General features: G+C 35.3%; 1 protein-coding gene across 1 annotated transcript in view; it reads right to left on the reverse strand.

Annotated features, from left to right (window-relative positions):
* IL1RAPL1 (interleukin 1 receptor accessory protein like 1) overlaps nucleotides 1-21,341 on the reverse strand; it is a 1,307,342-nt gene that overhangs the window by 279,741 nt on the left and 1,006,260 nt on the right. The window contains exon 6 of the mRNA XM_087859585.1: nucleotides 18,980-19,054. Within this exon, the coding sequence (XP_087715711.1) occupies nucleotides 18,980-19,054 (75 nt within the window). The remainder of the gene's footprint in view (nucleotides 1-18,979; nucleotides 19,055-21,341) is intronic.

Below are 21,341 nucleotides of genomic sequence, written 5' to 3' on the forward strand. Positions count from 1 at the left end.
AGGTCTAGAAGACCATTTTTTATTAGTAGATAAAATCACCAATCCATTTATTAGTAGACATTCTTGCTATTACAGGTGGATCAACTCTTGCCAGATGGAAAAGAACAAATGTATATTGCCACATCCACCTCTGAAGAGTTAAGATTGAACTTTCTTTGCTCTCTCAGAACTAGCAGGACTATCATGTTTTTTCTTCTTGTAAAAGGGTTAAAGGAATGCTTCCCTCTGCTTCATTTATTGGGCACTTTAAAACTCCTGTGCTATAGACAACTTCTAATGATTTCTTCCCCAAATGGTAACCTCAAGGGCTACCTGGAAAAAGTATCTTTCAGGTAAAAAGAAAAGCCTACAAATCACAACACGCACACATGTGCACACACACATGCACACTGTGCATGCACACGCATGGGAGCAGGCCTGATAATTATTGAATGAGGGCTCTTGTTGACACGTCACTGTTTATTCACCTTGTGAACTTTTTTTCTCAGTATCACAGTTTTTGTGAACGTACTAGAACATGTGACAGATACAGTAGGGGGTTGAATGATAGCCCCTAAAAGATATGTCCTGTCTTAATCTCCAGAAGCTGTCAATGTTACTTTATTGGGGAAAAACAGGTTTTTGCAGATGCAATTAAATTCAGGCCCTTCATATGCAATCATCCCCAATTACCCACATGGGCCCTAAATTCTATGACAGGTGTCATATAAAAGAAAGGCAGAGGGAGATCTGAGACCGACAGAAGAGGGAAAAAAAAACAGAAAGGAGAGAAGGAGGGCAATGTTGACCATAGAGGCAGAGACTGGAGTGGCGTGGCCACAAGTCAGGGAATGCTGACAACCACCAGATGCCAAAGGAGGTACAGATCCTTCCCTAGAGTCTCCAGAGGTAGTGCAGTCCTTGATCTCAGACTGCCAGCTTCCAGAACTGTGAGACAGTATATTTTTGTTATTTTAAGACACCCAGTTTGTGGTAATTTGTTACAGCAGCAACAGGAAACAATAAAGATACCATGGTAAGTTTTTAGTAAGGTAAACAGCACAAACTGTTGCTAAATTTCTACTACACTTTGAGAAGTACCTTCTTTCTCCACTTGATCCCCCTCTTCATTCCCCAGTACATAGCTTCCACTTGGAAAGATATTCAGATCTCATTTGTACCCCCGGTGCCTGAGTTATAGAATCTTGCTTTCTTGACAACAGCAGCCTGATTGATGATATGACCCAGATGTGCCTGTGTCTGTTTGCTCCCTCGCTTGCACAGCAAAGAGCTCTGGGAAGTATAGAGATCATGATTATGGCTAAAAAAAAATCAGATCCATCAGGTCAGAACAGATACAGACAGATATACAGATATAGATATATAGGTGCGGATATATGACTGTAAGATTTCTGTTTGCAGACCTTTAAAGTCCCAGCAGTACAGAGAACAGTGATTCTCAGCCTCTATTCCAGATCTAATAAAGTAATATTTCAGGTATAAGGGGAGGCAGGGGAGCTGGGAAACTGGGTGAATGTGTTTTGTAAGTATTTATGATGTCCATTCCCAGTTAAAAATCATTGTCATAGACAGCTGGTGATGAAGATGTTCAGGCCACTGAGAGTCTCACTTTATTAGTCAGTGGCAAGACTGACCCAATGGCTTGTGTCGATATACCACAATGCCAAGGACCTCTTCATTTGGAGGAAGAAAAATTAAAAGTGAAAATGTCAATGTATAATATTAAAATCATTAAAATATGTGTGTTCTAAATTACTAAACTGAATGCAAAATGATCTTCTCTATTTAAGGATTGAATTGATCACTATTTCAATAACCTCTGAGAATCTTAGTCATAGCTCCCCATTGAGAAACTGTTCTCATAAGCCAAAATAAAGCCAATTTCCATCTTGTTCTCAATACTATGCCATTGTAAAGATACAATAAATGAATGCTTAGGTTCTTTTAGTTACTGCAGTTTAAAATAGAGTGTTCATGGGATGCCTGGGTGGTGAGGTTGGTTAAGTGTCTGACTCTTGGTTTCGGCTTGGGTCCTGGTCTCAGGGCATTGAGGTTGGCCCTGCTTCAAGTTCCACCTTCAGTGTGGAGTCCACTTGGGTTTCTCTCTCCCTCTGCCTCTCTTCCCCCATGTGCTCTCTCTCTCTAAAATAAGTATATAAATCTTAAAAAATTAAAAAAATAGAGTGTTCACTTAGTTACTATGCTACGTTCATTCTTATAATCATTTTCACAATTGGTCTAAGTTTTCTGACACTAGTGCTTATGTGGCCTTGACCTAGTAAATGTCAGCCCAAAGGAAAAACTGCAAATTACCTTATTCGGTTAATGAAGCATGTTACATTATAAAAGCATTTCTATTTCTATGAAAACCTCCAAGATCTTTAAAGTTAACATATGGTTTTACAAGCCACATGCAAGATACATCATAAATGTCACAAAAATACCTTAAGTCCAATTTAACTTCTGGGTTAACATTAATTTTGATCCAATTGTTACAGGTCTTCTAAATGGATAATTTACTAATGTCTACATAGTTTTTAACTTTAAATGTTCAAACAATCATTAGCTGGCTTTAAATTACTTATCTATATATAGTCAGATAATTATATTCGGAAAGAAAGTGTAAATCCTAAATTAACAAAAGCCAACTTTGTGTGCAGGGAATTAATAGTCACAGTAAATTGACAAATCAATTATTAGTTTCACTTTGTCTATTTTAAGAAGTGAAATGAGACCACTTGCTTTTTGCTTGCTATTTAAGAAAAGACTATAACTTGGGCTTTTTAAAGAGTGAGAAAATCTGATGAACTAGCCACTCTTCTATATGCTTTTCTCACATTAACTTCTGCAGCTCACGAGACATTCTGTTCATGAACGTTCTAAGTACTTCCATTTTCTTAAGTACTTTGAAAAGAAATTTCATGCTTGAAGATCAGTGGAAGAAGAAAAGTATCTGTTAAAATGTACCTGAGAGAACAGAAGTACAAAAAAATGGGAATGAGAAAATAGGAGGCAAAGATGCACAGAAGCAGATCCAGAAGACAAGCAACTGAATAGGAAAAAACCCAACGAAACCTGAGAAACATTTCAAGGACAAGTTCATATTCAAGCATTATCACTAGATGTTCTATTTAATAAGACACAGGATCTGTTAAGAGTGGGATAAAATGGAAATGAAGTAGTCCATAAAGATGAGACCATTCTAAATATTACAGAAGGGTCATGGATTCAAGAAAACATTGCTCACAATTAGAATTTAACAAAGGAACAAAGAAGGAAAGAACAATCAATACACTATTGTATAGAAAATCCCAAGAAGCGCAGCACAAATCTGTCAAATGGAGGCACAATACAAACGTAACAGACTATTGAAAAGATGAAGTGAGACAACATATGAAAATGCCTTGCAAATATAAGACACTCCAAAAGCAAAAGAGAGATTATGATCATTAATCAAGGAAAGCTACACTTATAGGGCCTTGACTTTCTAGCTGTTTAAAATGCTCATTTGAATGAGAGTTGATGTTTAGTCATAGCTGAAGTTATAAACAAGGACACAAAGTCTTGGCCTCTTCTTGAGGAACAAGGGTCATCTCTGAGGTTAACCAAGACTGTAATATCAAGTCTTTGCAGACAGGCTTCTGTCTGTCTATCTACCTACCTACCTACTTACCTTCCTATCTGGATTTTAGCAGATTTTGTGCCTGGTAGACACTCAATAACAAAGCAGTAAGTGGAACGAGTGCACTCATTTCTCATTCTGCGCCCCTCAGATTATAAAGTCTATTTGACTAAACGTTAGAGATCTGCCTTAAACTCAAGGTGCCAGCTGACTCTCCAACCAAGACCAGTTTCCTGGCTGAACTGTGTAATGTAATTTTTTTTAAACCCCTATTTATTTCTCCAAATTCAACCTACTGCTCTGTGTTGACCTTCAATGGCCATCTGATTTTTCCTCCTCTGTCTGATCTGGAATTGATTTATTGCCAGGCCTCCCAGTTAGATCTTCATGGCTCAGCCAGACTCCTGGGCCCTTTTTATCTGTCTCCCTCATCCGTAAAGTAGGATCTTCAATCACAGCAGGAAATCAAATCAAACCTAACAGTTTTAGTGTGGTTTATTCTGTTGCCCTGTAGTATACAGCTATTGAAAAGGGTGAGTTATAAATGCTGGGTTTTATTTATGAGTATTAAACCTGAGTGAATGCCACATGATTGTTCATTCATTTATTTCTGTTTATCAGGTATTGACCTACACAATAGGGATGCGAAGATGAAAACATTGTACTCCATTCTTTAAAGGTCCAAGTGCAGTAAGGGAAATTGACACATGATGATATGTACACCAAATGAGAGAAATGCTCTAACAAAAGTGTGAGAAAGAGACTTGCTAGCACTTGAGAAGTGTTATTTAATTCTGTCTAGTAGGAGTGGAGTCAGAGAAGGCTTCATAAAGATGACATTGACATGCACCTTAAAATTTAAGTAAATAAGCACAGGCAATAGAAGCAGAAGCAGCAATTCCAGATAGCAGGCATTGCATGTGCAAAGGGTGGAGTCATGGAAGTCCATGGCATGGTGAAGAATGCCTGGCCCATGGTGTAAGCTTAGTAGGAGAGTAAATGAAATGATGAGGATAAAATGGAATCAGATTGTGAAGGGACTGGCCTTTATCCTCAAGTCAAGGGGCAAACATGATATTTTTAAGCAGTGAATCTAGCATTATTCCAATTTTACAAAGATAATTTTCTTACCAAAATAATCTAAGAGTCTGAAAAACTGACTTTAATTTTTGGTCTAAAAATTCTTATGCCCATTATAGGATTTCTACTTACCATTGCTTCAACTCTTGACCCTGATGATTATACACAGAAATGAAGACTGCATTAAACTCATGAAAGCCACTGCATGTAAGCTCTAATTAATAAGGCAGGAATAATCACAGAGCCTATAGTGTATCCTTTTCTTGCTACATCTTTGCAAGTAAATTAGCTAACGTCCATTTTTAAGTATGCAACCTTAGAAGCAAAGATACATCCAGGTAAAATTTGTAGAGAAAGGAGTAAGTAAAAATGTCTGCTGGGATATTTGATGGGCGTTTCTATTTTTGTTAACTTAGCAAGTCTGTGATAACAAAATAGGCATGATTACTTCTCTGTGGGGCCAGATTGCTAAAGAGAATTTGCCATTTGATTCTACCTTCATGATTCCTATATCACCTGACGGGGTGATTCTCCCTTTATAATGAACTGTGTTGCTTTAAACTCCTCAATTCCCTGATGATAGATCTTATTCTATTAGTTGTTCCAAGCATGTTACAAATCACTCTGTAGCATGTTCTCATCTATAGCACGATAGAACAGATTCATATTCCATGATAGCCATTCTGAATCCAGATCTAATTGTAAACCTACATGATTTTTAGGGTGGCACCACAGTGAAACTGTATTTGGTGATATGAACACTGGATATACCAACTGAGGGACTAGAACTGAAGCCATTAGACTAAAACTACTTTCCAGACATGCTTTATTTGACCCATATAGTATACAAAAATGAATGTGGATTCCTTTAAGTAGGACATATGCTCCCCACTTTGCCACAGTCCCTACTGTTCTTTACTATATCACACCTGGCCTTACTCTACTCATTTATATTATATGAACTTCACTTTATAACCCAAGCTGTAACATTTCTATCTTTTCAGGAACCATACCTTTTCCCTGAAAATATCTTTAACCGCTCAGAAGCTGACTTTTGGTTTGGGGTTGACATTAGGTTCAAGGTTGAGAGATAACATAACACACAGAGACATGCGGAGGCGATTCAGGTGGAACTGAGAAGTACGCACTTCAGACACAGAAGGGATGTCAGTACTGGTTGAGAGGAGAGGCAAGGAAGAGTTTTCAGCTTAAGAGAGACTGTGCTCAAAGGCATCCGTCTGACTAATCCTGCTCCTACTAAGCTAATGAATAGACATAATAAGGATGACAGCTAAATTAATAGGATGTGGATTAACCAGGGACTTTAAAGAAAACAAATACTGAATATGAAAACTTAGCCCCTGTAATAACTATTGCTTTGTCCTCTTCATCTGGTACAAGCCCCATCCCCCCCCCACGCCATTCATGTACCCCCACCAACACACAGGCTTCCTCACCACAGGAGGATACAGAGCATACAAGAGCTGCTGAGCCAATGCGGCTCACTTCTGATGCCATAGTAATCTGTTCGACATTTAGATCTGTAATCTGAACTAGGCCAATCAGAATTCCTCCTCAGAGAATCTCCAGCTCCAGCTAGAGTTCCAACTCCACTATTCGTCCTGGTTAGACCTGAGCAGAGCACTGCCCTCACCCTGTAAGCTTGTCCACCCCCTGCCATGCTCCACCTCTAAAAAGGTGACATGCAGAGAGAAGCAGAGAAGAACAGAAAATCTGAGTGTTTCCAGTCATCCTTGAGGCCAGCCCAGTTCCTGCCTTTTAAGTTGTCACTTGTGATCAGAGCACTGGTGATGAAATATCAGAACCAGTGAGTCCTTAAATGTAAGTTGTCTAGGCACAGGAAGCTGATCAAAAAAAAAAATTCCTCAAATTAACTTTTGCTTGAAACAGCCATCTATTTGAGACAAAAAGAAACATTTTTGGATTATTTTCCCCATACATCGTTCATCTGCTTGTGTTAATTCTCTATTTTATTTCACGTACATATATAGCGACTGAAAGAGAATAAAGGCTGTCTACCCCAAATCTGTCAACAGTAGAATTCTCTCTTGATTTCACATTTCTTTCATATAGTAACTGATGTTCTCTGGGGCACTTTACCTGCAGCTACTAGCTCATGTATTCATCTAATCAAAGATTCACTTATTTTATTTATCCCCCATTATATGAAAATGTTACTCCCACTCTCTAATTAGTCGTAAATCCTAATAAAGAGCATTGGATTGGAAATATATTATTCATGAGAAATAGAGAAGGGCTTTTTTCCTCAAAAAATACTCCTTACAAATTACATTTATAGCTAAAAAAATCTTCGTATAAATCCTTCTATAAATATAATATGTGACATATAATTCTGAAGCAAATATCCATACTACTTATTAATAGGCTACATGTAATAAGTAGACTGCATAATAGTCTAATTGCATCTCAAGTGATTTTAGCCAAAATTAAGTACATTATTCAGAAAGCATTTAAAAAATTTAATCGATGAATTAAAAGCCTTAAAGTTGCCAAGATAATTGACATTATCAAATCACAAATATACATTCATCAGAAACACTGAAATCTCTCTTTCAAGAAGAGAAAACAAAAACACTTACTGAACTTTCCCTAAGCTATTCCACATAATGGCTTCTTACTGAAGATTTGTAGTAATAATCTCAAATTTTCCTAAAACTCATCATATTGTAAGTATCCTATTTCCAGTGATGGCTTGATGTGACAGGATGCATTCAACTTAATTTTTCCAGAAAAGCAAAGCACTTTCCTTTGTTCTCTTCCTACTCAAAGAGCTGCCAAGTTTCCGTAAACACAATTCTTCAGCAAGCAAGTGTGAGATAGTGCCCTGCTTTTATTAAACTGGAAACAAAAATTCTCTGAGACTGAGAAAGCTTGTAGTCTGCCTATATGTTTGAGGAGACCATTACGAGGAAGTCGGAGGGGAGAAGGAATTACTGACTCTTCTGGAATCCTAAGGAGCTTGAAGTCTTTCTCTCATGCTTACTGTGGACCAGAAGTGGAAGTGGAAGGTATCTGCTGACTAGATCGTTGACCCAAGACTTACTTCAATACAATTGAATTTTGGATAGTAAAAATTCTGATAAGATTTTTCTTTGATTTTTAAAAAATTATTCAATTGGATAATAGACACTATAACTAGATTTTACAAACTTTAACTAGGAAATTTTTAAAAATCCTTACTGTTTCTGAGAATGTAACATTGGCCTTGCATGCAGTGAATTGGAAAAGAGGCCTCTTCACGAGAGTTTAATGTGAGGCCCAGGTTTTAAAGCCTTCTGGATATTCTATACATTGGGCTTATCTTCCTTGTTCTGGAGCATATCATTTAGGCACATCCTAAGAGGTGAATGTTTAGGCATTCAGAAAGTAATGAATCAAATTTCATTGTATATATTTTCATATTAAAAAGAAAAACCTTACTAAATACATATGAATACATTAAGAAGAAAATTAAATGATGAGCAGAATGATGTAACGCAAAGGGCCGTATAAATTTCGGAAGAATCAAAATACAAAATGCTCCCTTTAAACTTGGAAATTTACAAATTGAGGGCTCCAGAGGGGAGGGGGTGGGGGACTGGGCTAGGCCAGTGATGGGTATCAAGGAGGGCACGTATGGTATGGAGCACTGGGTGTTATACGCAAACAATGAATCATGGAACACTACATCAAAAACTAAGGATGTACTGTATGGTGACTAACATAACATAATAAAAAATTATTAAAAAAAACTTGGAAAAAAGAACTCTCATCACAATTACATATGTGGAAAAACAAATGACACCACCGAAAGTCATTCTATTAGGGTACATTTCAACCAAACCAAGGCAAAGAAGATAGTATAATGGCCTTCACAGTGTATCCCTTACACCAATAAACTGTCTTATCATAATTGAACGTGAGGCATTCTGGTTCCTCAAGTATTCTACCCTACCACATTGATTTTCAAAGAATTAGATTAAAATAAAAATACTGTTGATTCTGAAGCCAGTGAATACAATTTAATATTTCCTCGGAGAAGGCACAAAGTCTCAATGGGGACATTGGTTTCTGTTGATAGACAAGGGAAAGCCAAGTGATGGGTGGCTGATCCTTTACCTGGATTAGTTAGAAATACCACTTGCAGTTTCACGTTGATGAACTTCATTTTAGGAAAATTTAGAAATTTGCACTACCATGGAGAAAAGTTATGCGGGCGATTACTCAATCACAAAAGTATTCTTAAATAAAATTATTCGCCACAGAGTTTCTTTAAATAGCATATTTCCCTTGTGCATATAAATCTTTCAATGATCATTAGCTGCTTAAGAGAGACTGGGGGACAGAGCCTCTTAAAACTGACATGTTAAGCCACTACTAATTAAAGATCAATCAAAAATGAAAGGAACACTTCTCTGAAGTTATGATGATTCAATTTACCCACAAATCTGTAGGAACATATTAAGTTGGTAGAGTAAGGTATGACTGGAATGCTAAGTGTTTTAACATTAAACCATAAAATACTGGCATCCTATTTTCATAATCATATTCAAGCAGAAGTAATTTTTCATGAAGAGTCTGCATATAATTTAGGAATGCTCAGTTATTTAGCCAAAATTCAAGAGGAAATTTATGGATGAACATCTCTCTTTATATTCAAATTTTAAATGATGTGGGTCTTTTTATAGTTTCTATTTTAATGAACATCAGTCATGTGGTACATAGTTTTATTCTGAAACCTCTTTCAATATTCTACACCATAATGTCTTTTGATAGGTTTATTTCTGATAAATTGGCATTTACTTTGCAAATTCAGAAGGAGTTCTCGTTAACATAGGATACTCACTGCATGTTTCTATGCTAGTAAACTTCAATCATTACAAATGACTCAGAAAGCTTTGTGATAACAGTGCTTGTCAGAGGAAAAGCAGTATTTTTCTGTAAAATGAATATGACTGTTGCCAAAAAACCTTCAGGAGGAACTTGACAGGCATAATGGTTTGATGCTGTTTTATAAAATTATTCTCATGTCCTTTGTCTTAAGAAATATTATATCTGAATTTCTTTAGTGTAGAAAAATAATATTTTTCAATCTTACTTTCTTCTTGATGGTCATTTACAAATGTGTGTGGCATAGTGTCCATTACACGGTCATTTTTTTAAAGAATGGGAATCATTTTCTTCTGTCAGAACTATGTACTTACTATATGCATTTGGGTAGACTTGTTGAAGAAGTAATCTAAAATCAATAATTTCTTTAAGATAAATCTAATGTAAGTAGAAAAATTCAATGTGCGTATTATGTTCTTAGAGGAGAAGTATAAATTAATTTTCTAAAATATTATCCATCCTATAACGAAGCCCATGTCTGCTACCATAGTATGATACTCTAGTAAGAATATAAACATGATCAAATAATCACTGGCATTCAGAATGCATTTCAGGAACCTCCCATATACGGCATTCAATATATAGCATTAAAATAGCTCAACTACTAGCAGCAAGCACATATTGACTACTTAATATATAGCAGGTGATATACTAATCTTTACATGCATTATCTCATTAAATACCCACATTAACTCCATAGAGGTAGGTCTATCATAGTGCCTTTTTTATTGATTAGGAAAATGAGGGCTGCTTGTTCAAGGTTATATTAGTTGTAAGTGGCAGAGCTGGATTGTCATCTAGGCCTCTGTGGCAGAATGACTTGAACTGGGAACCAGTGCCATATGCTTCCTTTTTATTATAACCAAAATAATTGAATAATAACAATAACAATACCAAGAAGGAGGAGGAGGAGGAGGAGGGGGAGGAGGAGGAGGAGGAGGAGGAGGAGGACGAGGACGAGGAGGAGGAGGAGAAAACCATGATGATGAGAACAAATTTGCTTTTGCAAAATTTGTGATATAAAAACATATAGTTATTTTTGGTCTCTGTTTTCTCATCAGTTAAAGGAAAGATTTGATTTGGTAACTATTGAAGCATCTCTACTTTCTAAAGTTCCTAAATTTAAAGTTGTGAAGAGATACACATGTCTAGTTGCTTAGGTGGTCAACAACACATAAAATAGTACTCTTAGTGCTGTAACGAAAGAGTAATCTGTATGATTTGTGTCGGTGTCCAACAAACTACACCAGAACTAGATCCAAAGCTGGGAATTTCAATGGACTCTCTGCACTGGTTTTGTGACAACACCCTTGGACCTTTTCTTTCTTCCCATCTTTCTTCCTCCTTTTGACCCTTTTCCAATGTAAGAACAAGCAGGGGTACTTACATTGTCTCTCTTCCAGTTTTTAATGCATTTTAACAAGTGCTTCAACTGGCTTCCAGCTTTTCAGATATCTCTGGCCCATAGCTCTAACCTCCATCTCCATCTTTCTTTGGTTTTCAAGCCTGTCATAGCATCAGGCCTTTAGCATTTAACACTTAAAAAGGAAGTTTGACTTCTGCTTAGATAGCAATTTTTAACACAAACGTTCAAGTTGCATTTTCACCCAGCCTGTTCCTCCTTTCTAGCACTAAAAAAAGACTTTGATTTTGAAATCTGTGAGATTTTATAAGTTGGGGCATATAATGATCTAATGATACTAATACTAGTTTCCATTTGTTGATTTCTCATTTGCTTTAGGATATGAAATATTAACTAGATACTAATATGAAAAATATTCCTCCTCAGGTTAGAATCATAATTTTTAAGGGGCTTTTGGTTTCAAAAGTAAGATATCAGACCACAACAGCTGTCAAGAGTTATTACTTTCATTTATCATGGCATGATAAATTTGGATTGAGTAGAACTGAATGTCATCAGTTTATATAATTATAATACCAGTCTTTATTTGCTTTTACATGCTCTAATTATGATGTCTATTTGTCCAGAAGCTCCAATTTATGTCTAACAAGCTTCATGCCAGGCAAGAGAGCTATGCTGATCTGCATATCTTTCTCAAGTGGGCAACAAGTACATCATTTTTCATCTAAAACTTGGACTTTGGATACAGGTGCTCTTATCCAGAGTAAAAGGGAAGTTTTTACAGTTTTTTATATGAGTTTGTCAGTGAAAATATGTCTTGTATTTTCCCTATGAGGCAGCAAAAATAAAGTCAACAATATTACATTTGCTCACGACAACCAGAAGAGTAATTGTGATGGAAAAACCCAGTCAATGTTGACTTCCCTACTTCTTGGAAAGCAAAGTCATATATGCATCACTTGCATGACTTAGTAACAATGTATTTTTTAGCATCAACAGTATTATATGCCACTTTCAGAATTAGGTATCAAATTCAACACCCAAATTGTTTTGTTTCTAGTATATTGCTATTAAGTACTTCCCTACCTGAAAAAGGAAACAAAGAACCTCCCCAATTTTAGTAAGATAGAGTAGTAACTATTCAGAAAAGGTATGTTTTGTTTCAAGCTATTAAAATATACACCTAGATAGCAAATGTTAGATAATAATTCTCAATGTGGTCTTCTTGGATTAAAAATTCAATTAGTATATTTGTAGTAAAACACATTCCGGGTCCAATATATTTATATGCACAGCTCCAGGACATATAAGGATCCCAGTTATGGAATGAATAACTTATGGGAATAAAAGATACAGCACAGGGAATAGAGTCAATGGTATTGTAATAGCATCGTATGGTGACAGACGATAGCTACACTTGTGGTGAGCACAGCATAATATATTGAGTTGATGAATTACTATGCTGTATACATGAAACTAATGTAATAGCATGTGTCAACTATCCTCAAGAAAAGCATGAAGTAGAATATGTATCAATAATTATTTAAGCAACATAGTAAATTAAATTTATAATTTACATAACAAGAAGCTTTCCTATAAGGATATCAATCAGGGTCTATTATATAATATATGAACATTTTCCCCTCAGTCTACTTGACATTTAAAATTCTGTGAGCTATAATATGGTATAACAGGGCACAGTGTGCTACTTAAGTTGTAGAGTGACACTTTATTTTAATTAGCCTGTAGCTAAATTGGATAAAGTTACATGTATCTGTGTCCCTTTACTTGGACAGATGTCTAAAAATTTGAGGTTTCAATATTGTCATCAACCACTTTCCTCTCCATGTTAACATTGGTAAATCCTTGTTACTTGCTCAGATATAGAAGTATTTGTTTTTTTAACAAACTTAACAAACATATTGAATACTAAAGAAAAATAAGAGCCCTACTGGGCAGTTTATTCAGTTCAGTCTCATTTTTTCCCTTACAGAAAATTTGGAGATGTGTGCCCTTTGTGGCATGTATACCTTGTCATCAATTAATATTTATTGGCATTTCCTGTGCCCAGGGTACTTCACAAAGTTACTGTGAACTTTATTAGGAAACACAGAATCTAGAGAAAATACTCAGTTGAATATTAGGATAAGCAAGAGAAGAAAATAGAGACTGTAGACATTCAATTAGGTTCCCATATTTCATCAACCCCAGGCATTTACCTAAATAGACTAGATTTATTCGAAACCCTCCAAATGCGGCTAATTCTGAAGGAAGAGAGGTCACTTGTATGCAATGAGTAAAGAGTGAGAGAAAGAGGTAAGAGGGGAAAGGAAGAAGTAATTCTGATTTCAAAGGAAACTGACTTTTCCTTCAAAAGCACTATGTTACAAAGATGTATCATTTTATTAATCTTATCAAAGATTAAAAAGTTATTATACTCATTAGAACTCTACACGCTAAAAACTGTTAGAACTAATAAATGAATTCAGTAAAGTTGCAGGATACAAAGTCAATACACAGAAATTTATTGCATTTATGTACACTAATTATTAACTATCAGAAGGGGAAATTAAGAACACAATCCCATTTACAATTGTATCAAAAAGAATAAAATACCTAGGAATAAATTTAACCAAGCAGGTGAAATACCTATATATTGAAAAATGTAAGACATTAATGAAATAAATTGAAGAGGACAAAAATAAATAAATAGATAAACCAAAAGGTATTCCATGCTCATGGATTAGAAGAATTAATATTATTAAAATCTGCAAACTACCCAAAACAATACACAGATTTAATGCAACCCCTATCAAAATTCCAAAGGCATTTTCCTAAAAGAGAAATAGAACAAACAATCCTAAAATTTGTATGGAAACACAGAAGACTACAAATAGCCAAAGGCATCTTGATAAAGAAGGACAAAGCTGGAGGCATCATGCTCCCTGATTTCAAACTATATTACAGAGTTATAGTAATTAAAAAATATGTATTGGCATAAAAACAGACAAACAGATCAATGGAAAAGAATAGAGAGGCTTGAAATGACCTCACACATATATTGTCAATTAATTTATGAAAAAAGAGCCAAGAATATGCAATGGGAAAAAGCCTCTTTAATAAATGGTGGTGGGAAAACTGGACAGTCACAAGCTAAAGAATGAAATTGGACTACTATCTTACACCATACACAAACATTAACTCTGAATGGATTAACAAATTGAAAGTAAGACTTGAAACCATAAAAGTTCTAAAGGAAAACATAGGCCATAGCTCCCTGACATTGGTTTTGACATGGAATTTTTGGATCTGACTTCAAAAGCAAAAGAAACAAAGGCAAAAATATAAAAGTGGGATAACATCAAACTTAAAAGCTTCTGCATGACAAAGGAAGCCACCAACAAAATAAAAAGGCCACCTAATGAATCAGAGAAAATAATTACAGATCGTGTATCTGTAATTCAGAATGTACAAATAACTCAAACAACTTAATAATAACAACAAAAACACCCCCAATCTGATTTTTTAAATGGACAGAAAATCTGAATAGACATATTTCAAAGAAGGCATACAAATGGCCAACAGGAACATAAAAGGATGCTAAATGTTATTAATCATCAGGGAAATGCAAATCAAAACCACCCTGAGATATCACCTCACACCTGTCAGAATGGCTATCATCAAAAAGACAACAATTAATAAATGTTGGAGAGGATATAGAAAAAAGGAAACCTGTGTGTTGTTGGTGGGAACATAAATTGGTGCAACCACTGTGGAAAATAGCATGGCAGTCCCTCAAAAAATTAAAAAGAGAACTACCATATGATCCAGCAATTCTACTTCTGGGTATTTATTTGAAGATAATAAAAACACTAATTTGCAAAGATATATATATATCCCTATGTTCATTACAGCATTGTTTTCAATAGTCAAGATATGGAAACAACCCCAGTGTCCATCAGTGGATGAATGGGTAAAGAACATGTGGGGTGTGTGTGTGTGTGTGTGTGTGTGTGTGTGTGTACAGATATACATATAGATACAGATAGAGATATAGATATCTACAATGGGATACTACTCAGCTATAAAAAAGATTGAAATCTTGCAATTTGTGACAACCTGGATGGATCTTGAGGGTATTAAGCTAAGTGAAATAAATCAGACAGAGAAAAAGAAATACTATATATTCTCTCGGACATGTAGAATCTAAGAAAAAAATGAAATGAAAAACAAGTTCATAGATTCAGAGAATAGACTGGTGGTTACAAGAGGTAGGGGACGACAGAGTGGGAGAAATGGATGAACTTTTTTTTTTTTTTAGTTTAAGCAAGTTGAATTTAAACATTTTTAAAATTTATTATAGCCATTATATACTTCTGGTGAGAGTTTATACAACTTCTTTGGTAAGAATTCTGAAAATACAGCAAGAAAGCTTGATAAAATTATTTGTTTTTACCTAGTATTTTTCCTTTTAGGAATTGACCTGTTGAAATAATTATAAAGTCAAGGGAAAATGTATAAGTAAAGATCACTGCATCATTATTTATGATGATGAAATTTGGAAAAAAACAAATTTCCAGCAATATATATGAACTTATAGGACACTCACATGGATATCATGTAGCCATTAAATGTATATTTTCCAAGAACTTTTAATAGAAGCAGATTATTTCCTGTAATTATCCAAAATTTCTACCATTAACCTGTACAATCATTTTTTAAGCAGAAAACCAAAATCTAAATACAGTGATACCTAGGCCTAGATGAGTAATTAAAGATAATTTTCAGTTAATTTTAAGTTGTAAATTATAATGTATCTCACTAGGTCAACAGTAGGATGGATTTCTACTCTTTGAAAGTCTGTTAATGGTGAATATAACATCCTTTGTTCTGGAAGTTTCTGAAAATGGGTTCCTGGCCATAACAAGAAGGCCACATCGCTGACTGACACCCTCAGGGCTCAAGCACAGCAAGATTACAGTGTCTGTCTTTTGATTCCCTTGACTACTGCAGCCTGAAATGACTAAGTCAGGCTCACCTCCTGAATTGACCTTCAGAATTGTACAGCATGATTTCTGTGATTTTACCCAAGAAAGTGCTGTCCAGATATTTGCTCATGTCTTCAAGTTACTTAAAAAAGACAAAGTTATTTTTTTCACATTGTTAAGTAACACGTTGATGCCACTTAAAATGGAAATGCTAGGCTGTAACCACATTAAAATTGATAAAAATTCAAACCCACCAATTTACATATTTTATATGAATTGAGTTACTATTTTATTTTCTGTCCTTGGTACTTTGCTTTTTTGTGCCTTTTCCTTTCTACACTGGAATAGTTTAAATGATTGCTATTAATCTTTCCAGTTTTGAGAAGATGAAGGAGCTAGAGGAAAAAGAAGTCACAAGGGATGTGGAAAGGGATAAGAGGCATGGCCAGCAAATGGCAGACAAAGGAGAATATAATGATAAGACCAATTCATGCATTTCATGATTTTATCTATGACATTCTTAATGAGTTTTATATATTTACAGACAAACTGGAGAACTGATGGATTTACAGTTACCAAGGTCAGATGGATGTGTGTATAACTTCGCAGGCTGTTCAAACTCAGCTTTGTGTAATTACTGGTCATTGTTCTTATACTGTAGCTCATGTGCTAGTTTTATTATCCTCTGATGTCAATCTTTAATTTAGGACAAAGCTGAGTCAGACACCTGAGCTCTTGTCCAATGAAACGCTCTTGGGAGATTCTCACTTTCTCATAAGAGTAGGTACCACTTAGAGGCTTTCCATCACTGGTCCTGGCCACCCTCCTGACTCCCACCCCACAAAACTTCATTCAGTCCCCCTTTCTTAGGATGCAACACATTTGACCCTGTTGAATTTGATAGCTTTTCAAGTCTGGAAAGGCAAAACTTAATTCCCAGGAGGTGCAAAATCAAAGTACATATTGTAGAAAACAAACATATTTTAGGCATCTGGAGTCTTTTTGTTTGGTCCTTAACATTATTTTGTATTTTCACTTACCCTTTGTGATCAGCTGTTCACCTACTCCAATACTATTGCAGTAACAACACTAATAGGGTAGTTTTTTCAAATCAACTATTGCTCCAAAAATTCAAGGATTAAGGTTAAATTTCTCTATCTAGTAAATGATTTATCCTATACACTGAGAATCAGAATCAGGAAATAATGAAACAAAAGTTGTTTAAAAGAATCCAAATCCCAGATTGCTGTCTCTAGTTTACTTGGCATTTAAAGAGAACTCATGTTTCTTTTGGTGGTGGTAATAAAGGAGTTATAGTACTTCTCAGAGCATTTTGCTAACACACATGCTCATCTTTGTTCAAATGAATCACAGGTGAAACCTCCAATTTGCATAAGAAATTTTCAAATTTTCAAATCGGTTTGATTAGTCTTTATAATTTCCGTTCAAGAAAAAGTAATTTTTTTTAAAAAGAAAGCTTTACTAATTATTCCATTTTGTACAACACTTTAGTAGAATGTAGAGAACAATAGATAATATAAGAAAACCCAATGGGCAACCATCAATCATAGTATTCTTTTAATTATGTTGTCAAGTAAAGAGACACAATTAATTTCATTTTCACTATGTTCATTACTGATAACTGGTACCATAAACCACTTCTTCTTTCCTATGATATATATATATATATATATATATATATATATATATATATATATATATTTGTATAACTCCTTAGAAATATGTTTTCCTAGGAATTATTAGAAGGTGTGTATGACTATGGTCACTTAGAATTTACATTTCAAAATTTCCTCAGAAAATAGCAATAAAATCTAATGTACTTTAATATACCATAACATGAGTAAAGAGCATGATGTGATTTTAATATATCTCTTTGTTTCATATACAGCATTGTTTTAATGATGCTTGTGGTCTTCTATCCCAAAATAATGACGATTAGAATACTACTTGCACGTATATGGCATCAATTCAAAGGCTTGGGTTTATCATCAAAGAAGCATATTGATACCCTGACTTGTATAAATCTTGCATATGTTCATGCCTTAAAGTTAGTAAATATTTCCAATGTTAGAAATCTGCTGACTATAATAATTTCATAGGTTCTAAGACCATATCTTTTTGCACTATAAATTTGAATATGCTACTACTAAAGATGATCACATCTGTAATCATCATTTTGAAGATGATTTACAATTTTAATTCAAATTCTCACTCCCAAAACAATAATAACATCAGTAGCTTAAGGGATGGGCTATTAATTCCTTTTTAGTTGTATAAAGTATTTCTACTGTCAAATGGTGAGTGTGGGAAAGAATTCCTTAACAAACATGAATATATGGTTAAAATTATACTTAAAATTATACTGAATATAGGTATACCACATTTGGAAATTCCAGACTGAATTCTAAGATAACTATGTCAGAATTCTGATTTGTAGACAACTGGATATTTTTACCAAAGTGATTTTGTCCATATTCTTATGTCCCAAACCTGTTAGCTCTTTAACCAAAAGCCACTTGCTCACATTTTATTAAAAATAAAATAGCACAATGTCCTTTACATTCGATTAGATAAAAATGATTTTTAACTGTAATGATGATGACACTTATCTTAATGAATCTGTACCTTTTTTCCCAATTTTCAAAAATTGTGTTTTGATGTACTAATGATATAAGTCAAAGAGTTCCACATTGCCTGTTGTAAAACCAAATCAAGCCTTATAAAATGACAATATAACACCACCAATAAGACCTTCAGCCAATCTCATTTCTGAACAACCACATGAAAAACAGATGAGTCTTTATACTCATGTGCCCAGCTTGGTCCTAATGCATGCACCGTGAGGCATGGAATGGGCCATGTTTTCTGGGATTTTCTAATTTTGCTCCCTTTAAATACACACAGGTTTGGCTTAGAGGATGACGTCGGGTTACAATCTAGGCTTATTAACTGTCAGAATGTATTGAGAAAAGGGTATTAACCAGAATTACTCACCCAGCTGAGTCTCCTGAATTGTCAGTTTACTTTCCATAGGATACAAAAGCTTGGGTGGCTTATCAGTCAGAGGGGCTGAAAAACAAAAATAACAATACAGACTTCTAGTTATGCTGCATGAGCTGAATGATAGAACAGTTTATTTTCCCAGATATTTGTCATTCTCAGAGTAGTGTGTCGAAGCATTCTACCAAGTAATGACTTACATATCGCACGTAGTACCTTCAGGCGAGCTGAAAAGCTACAAGATTGTACACGAGTCAAATATAACACTTCCAAATTGACAGTCACATGAGACCGTTGAAGTCAGAATCAGGACCGGCCAGTCCTTAAGAACATACGACTGTGCTTCATCAAATATTTTCAATTTGCACCTTGTTTTCCATTTTAAAGGGTACCCTACATTTTCTCTGTGTTAATTAAACCTAAACATGATATCTGTACTGTGCGTTTCAATGATTTGGGGGACATAATGTTGTCTTAGTCTCCTTAATCCCTTTCCAAGTTTCCATAGGCTGGAACACACTGCCTCAAAACCCCTAACTTAATAATTAGGTTAAATATTTCTTACACACATAATCACTAAATGGGACAGCAGTGTGGCATTCAATTAATACAAGTGCAAGCTGCACACTCAAACATGCACACAAGTATTCACCAAGTTAATACTTTAAATGATACTGACCATTTACTCAAAACCCCTTATCACTGCCATCCACTACATTTTGTAGCATTTATTGCTAATTTGCATGAAATACTTCCTTTGATTTTTCAGCTTCCACAAATTTCTGCTCTGGGCTCCCATCAATTTATCAGTTATCAGCCTACAGATCTAAGACTTCACTATAATGCCCCTTGAAGATGAGTTTCCCATTGCAGACTTCATTCCTAGCTAAACGAGACTGTCTGGACTTTAGACAAATAGGCAGTTCTCCTTCATTAAGCCTCCCTCCCCACCCTCTCTGATTGAATCTCCCAGGTCCCTTGAAACCTGTCACGGCCGGCAACTTCCACGCTGTAACAAGGACAGAAATGATCAAATAAGGGTTGCTGAACTAAATGTTTTCACTTTGAGGGCTTTATTCCTTCCTTGCTAGGAGGCCATGCCAGTTTGGGTGATAACTGGGAGGCTGATCTACATAGCAGTGCCAGGACTTGGCCGCATGTCCTCATTGCCAGAGGATTCAACAATTCAATCTGCCTAGGCAGCTCACCTTCATCTCTCTTTAACAGAAAACATAGTCTGTGCAAATGAATCATGCACCCCCAATGCAGAAAAACAGGGACGAGTTTTAAGAGTTCTGGTTTTGGACACCAACCTCACATAGGATCAATAGCTTTCATTTGCAACTAATTGAATGCATTATTCATTTATCTTCGTTAGATTTAGCACAGGGATGGGAATGAAGGGGAAAGGAAAGTTGGGGTAATGGGGTGAGATAAATCACTGCGAAATTCTTCTTGAAGATTTGACATCTCTGATTAACGTTACTCTTATTTCTTGCCTACAGGGAGAGTAACAGATTTTTATTCTCCTACCAGCTAAATAAGTAGATTATTCTTTAAATGTTGGCAAAATAGTTCACCATTAATAGGTCAAAAAGCCACATTTCCTAGGCTCATATTCTCATATCATTTCAGTGAACTTCAAAAGCAACTATGGTATCAAAATAACCAGTAATATTCAGTAAATTAACTCAATTTATAAAATTTCATGATTATGTAGTTACAAGTAGACAACTCAACAGTTTGTTACAGAAAGCAGCTGAGAGAAATGTTCTCTGTTCAAACACATCCCACACTGATTTCTAGTAGGAGAACAAAACTGTAGAGAAAGATAATAAAATGCAAATGTAGCACATTATTTTAGGAATGTAAAATGGCTTTGTGGTTCTCCACCTCAACCCACCACCCACCCTGTGGCAAATGTTATATCTTTGAGACCTTTCGTATTACTCTCTATGTGATGATTCCGTATGCAGAGGAATCAAAGAATGTTGAAGCCAGAGAAAATTATATGCTTATTAAGTCCTTTGATTTTTAAATTGTGTTCCCTAAAGCCCTGTGATTTCCATAGTGCCCCTCTGGGCAGGTGAAGTGAAGATGGAGATAAAGGGTGGTCCACGTGGCTTGACTTGTACCACCCACCTCTCTCTGGACAAAAGGAGCTCTGCTTTTATTCATCATATATCAGTATTTCACCTAAGATTCTTACCAAAAAAAATTCAATTCAACTCAACTGATATATATGGAACATTATAATGTGCTAGGCATTGTGACAGGGGTTGGGGATATCTCTGGTTTCTGCCCTTACACTTTATAATAATCAGAAGTTAAAAAAAATAATTAAAAATCAGGGCTG

Source organism: Ursus americanus, chromosome X, assembly GCF_024610735.1.
Source record: "Ursus americanus isolate L20-20 chromosome X, mUrsAme1.1.p, whole genome shotgun sequence".
NCBI classification, from domain to species: Eukaryota; Metazoa; Chordata; class Mammalia; order Carnivora; family Ursidae; genus Ursus; species Ursus americanus.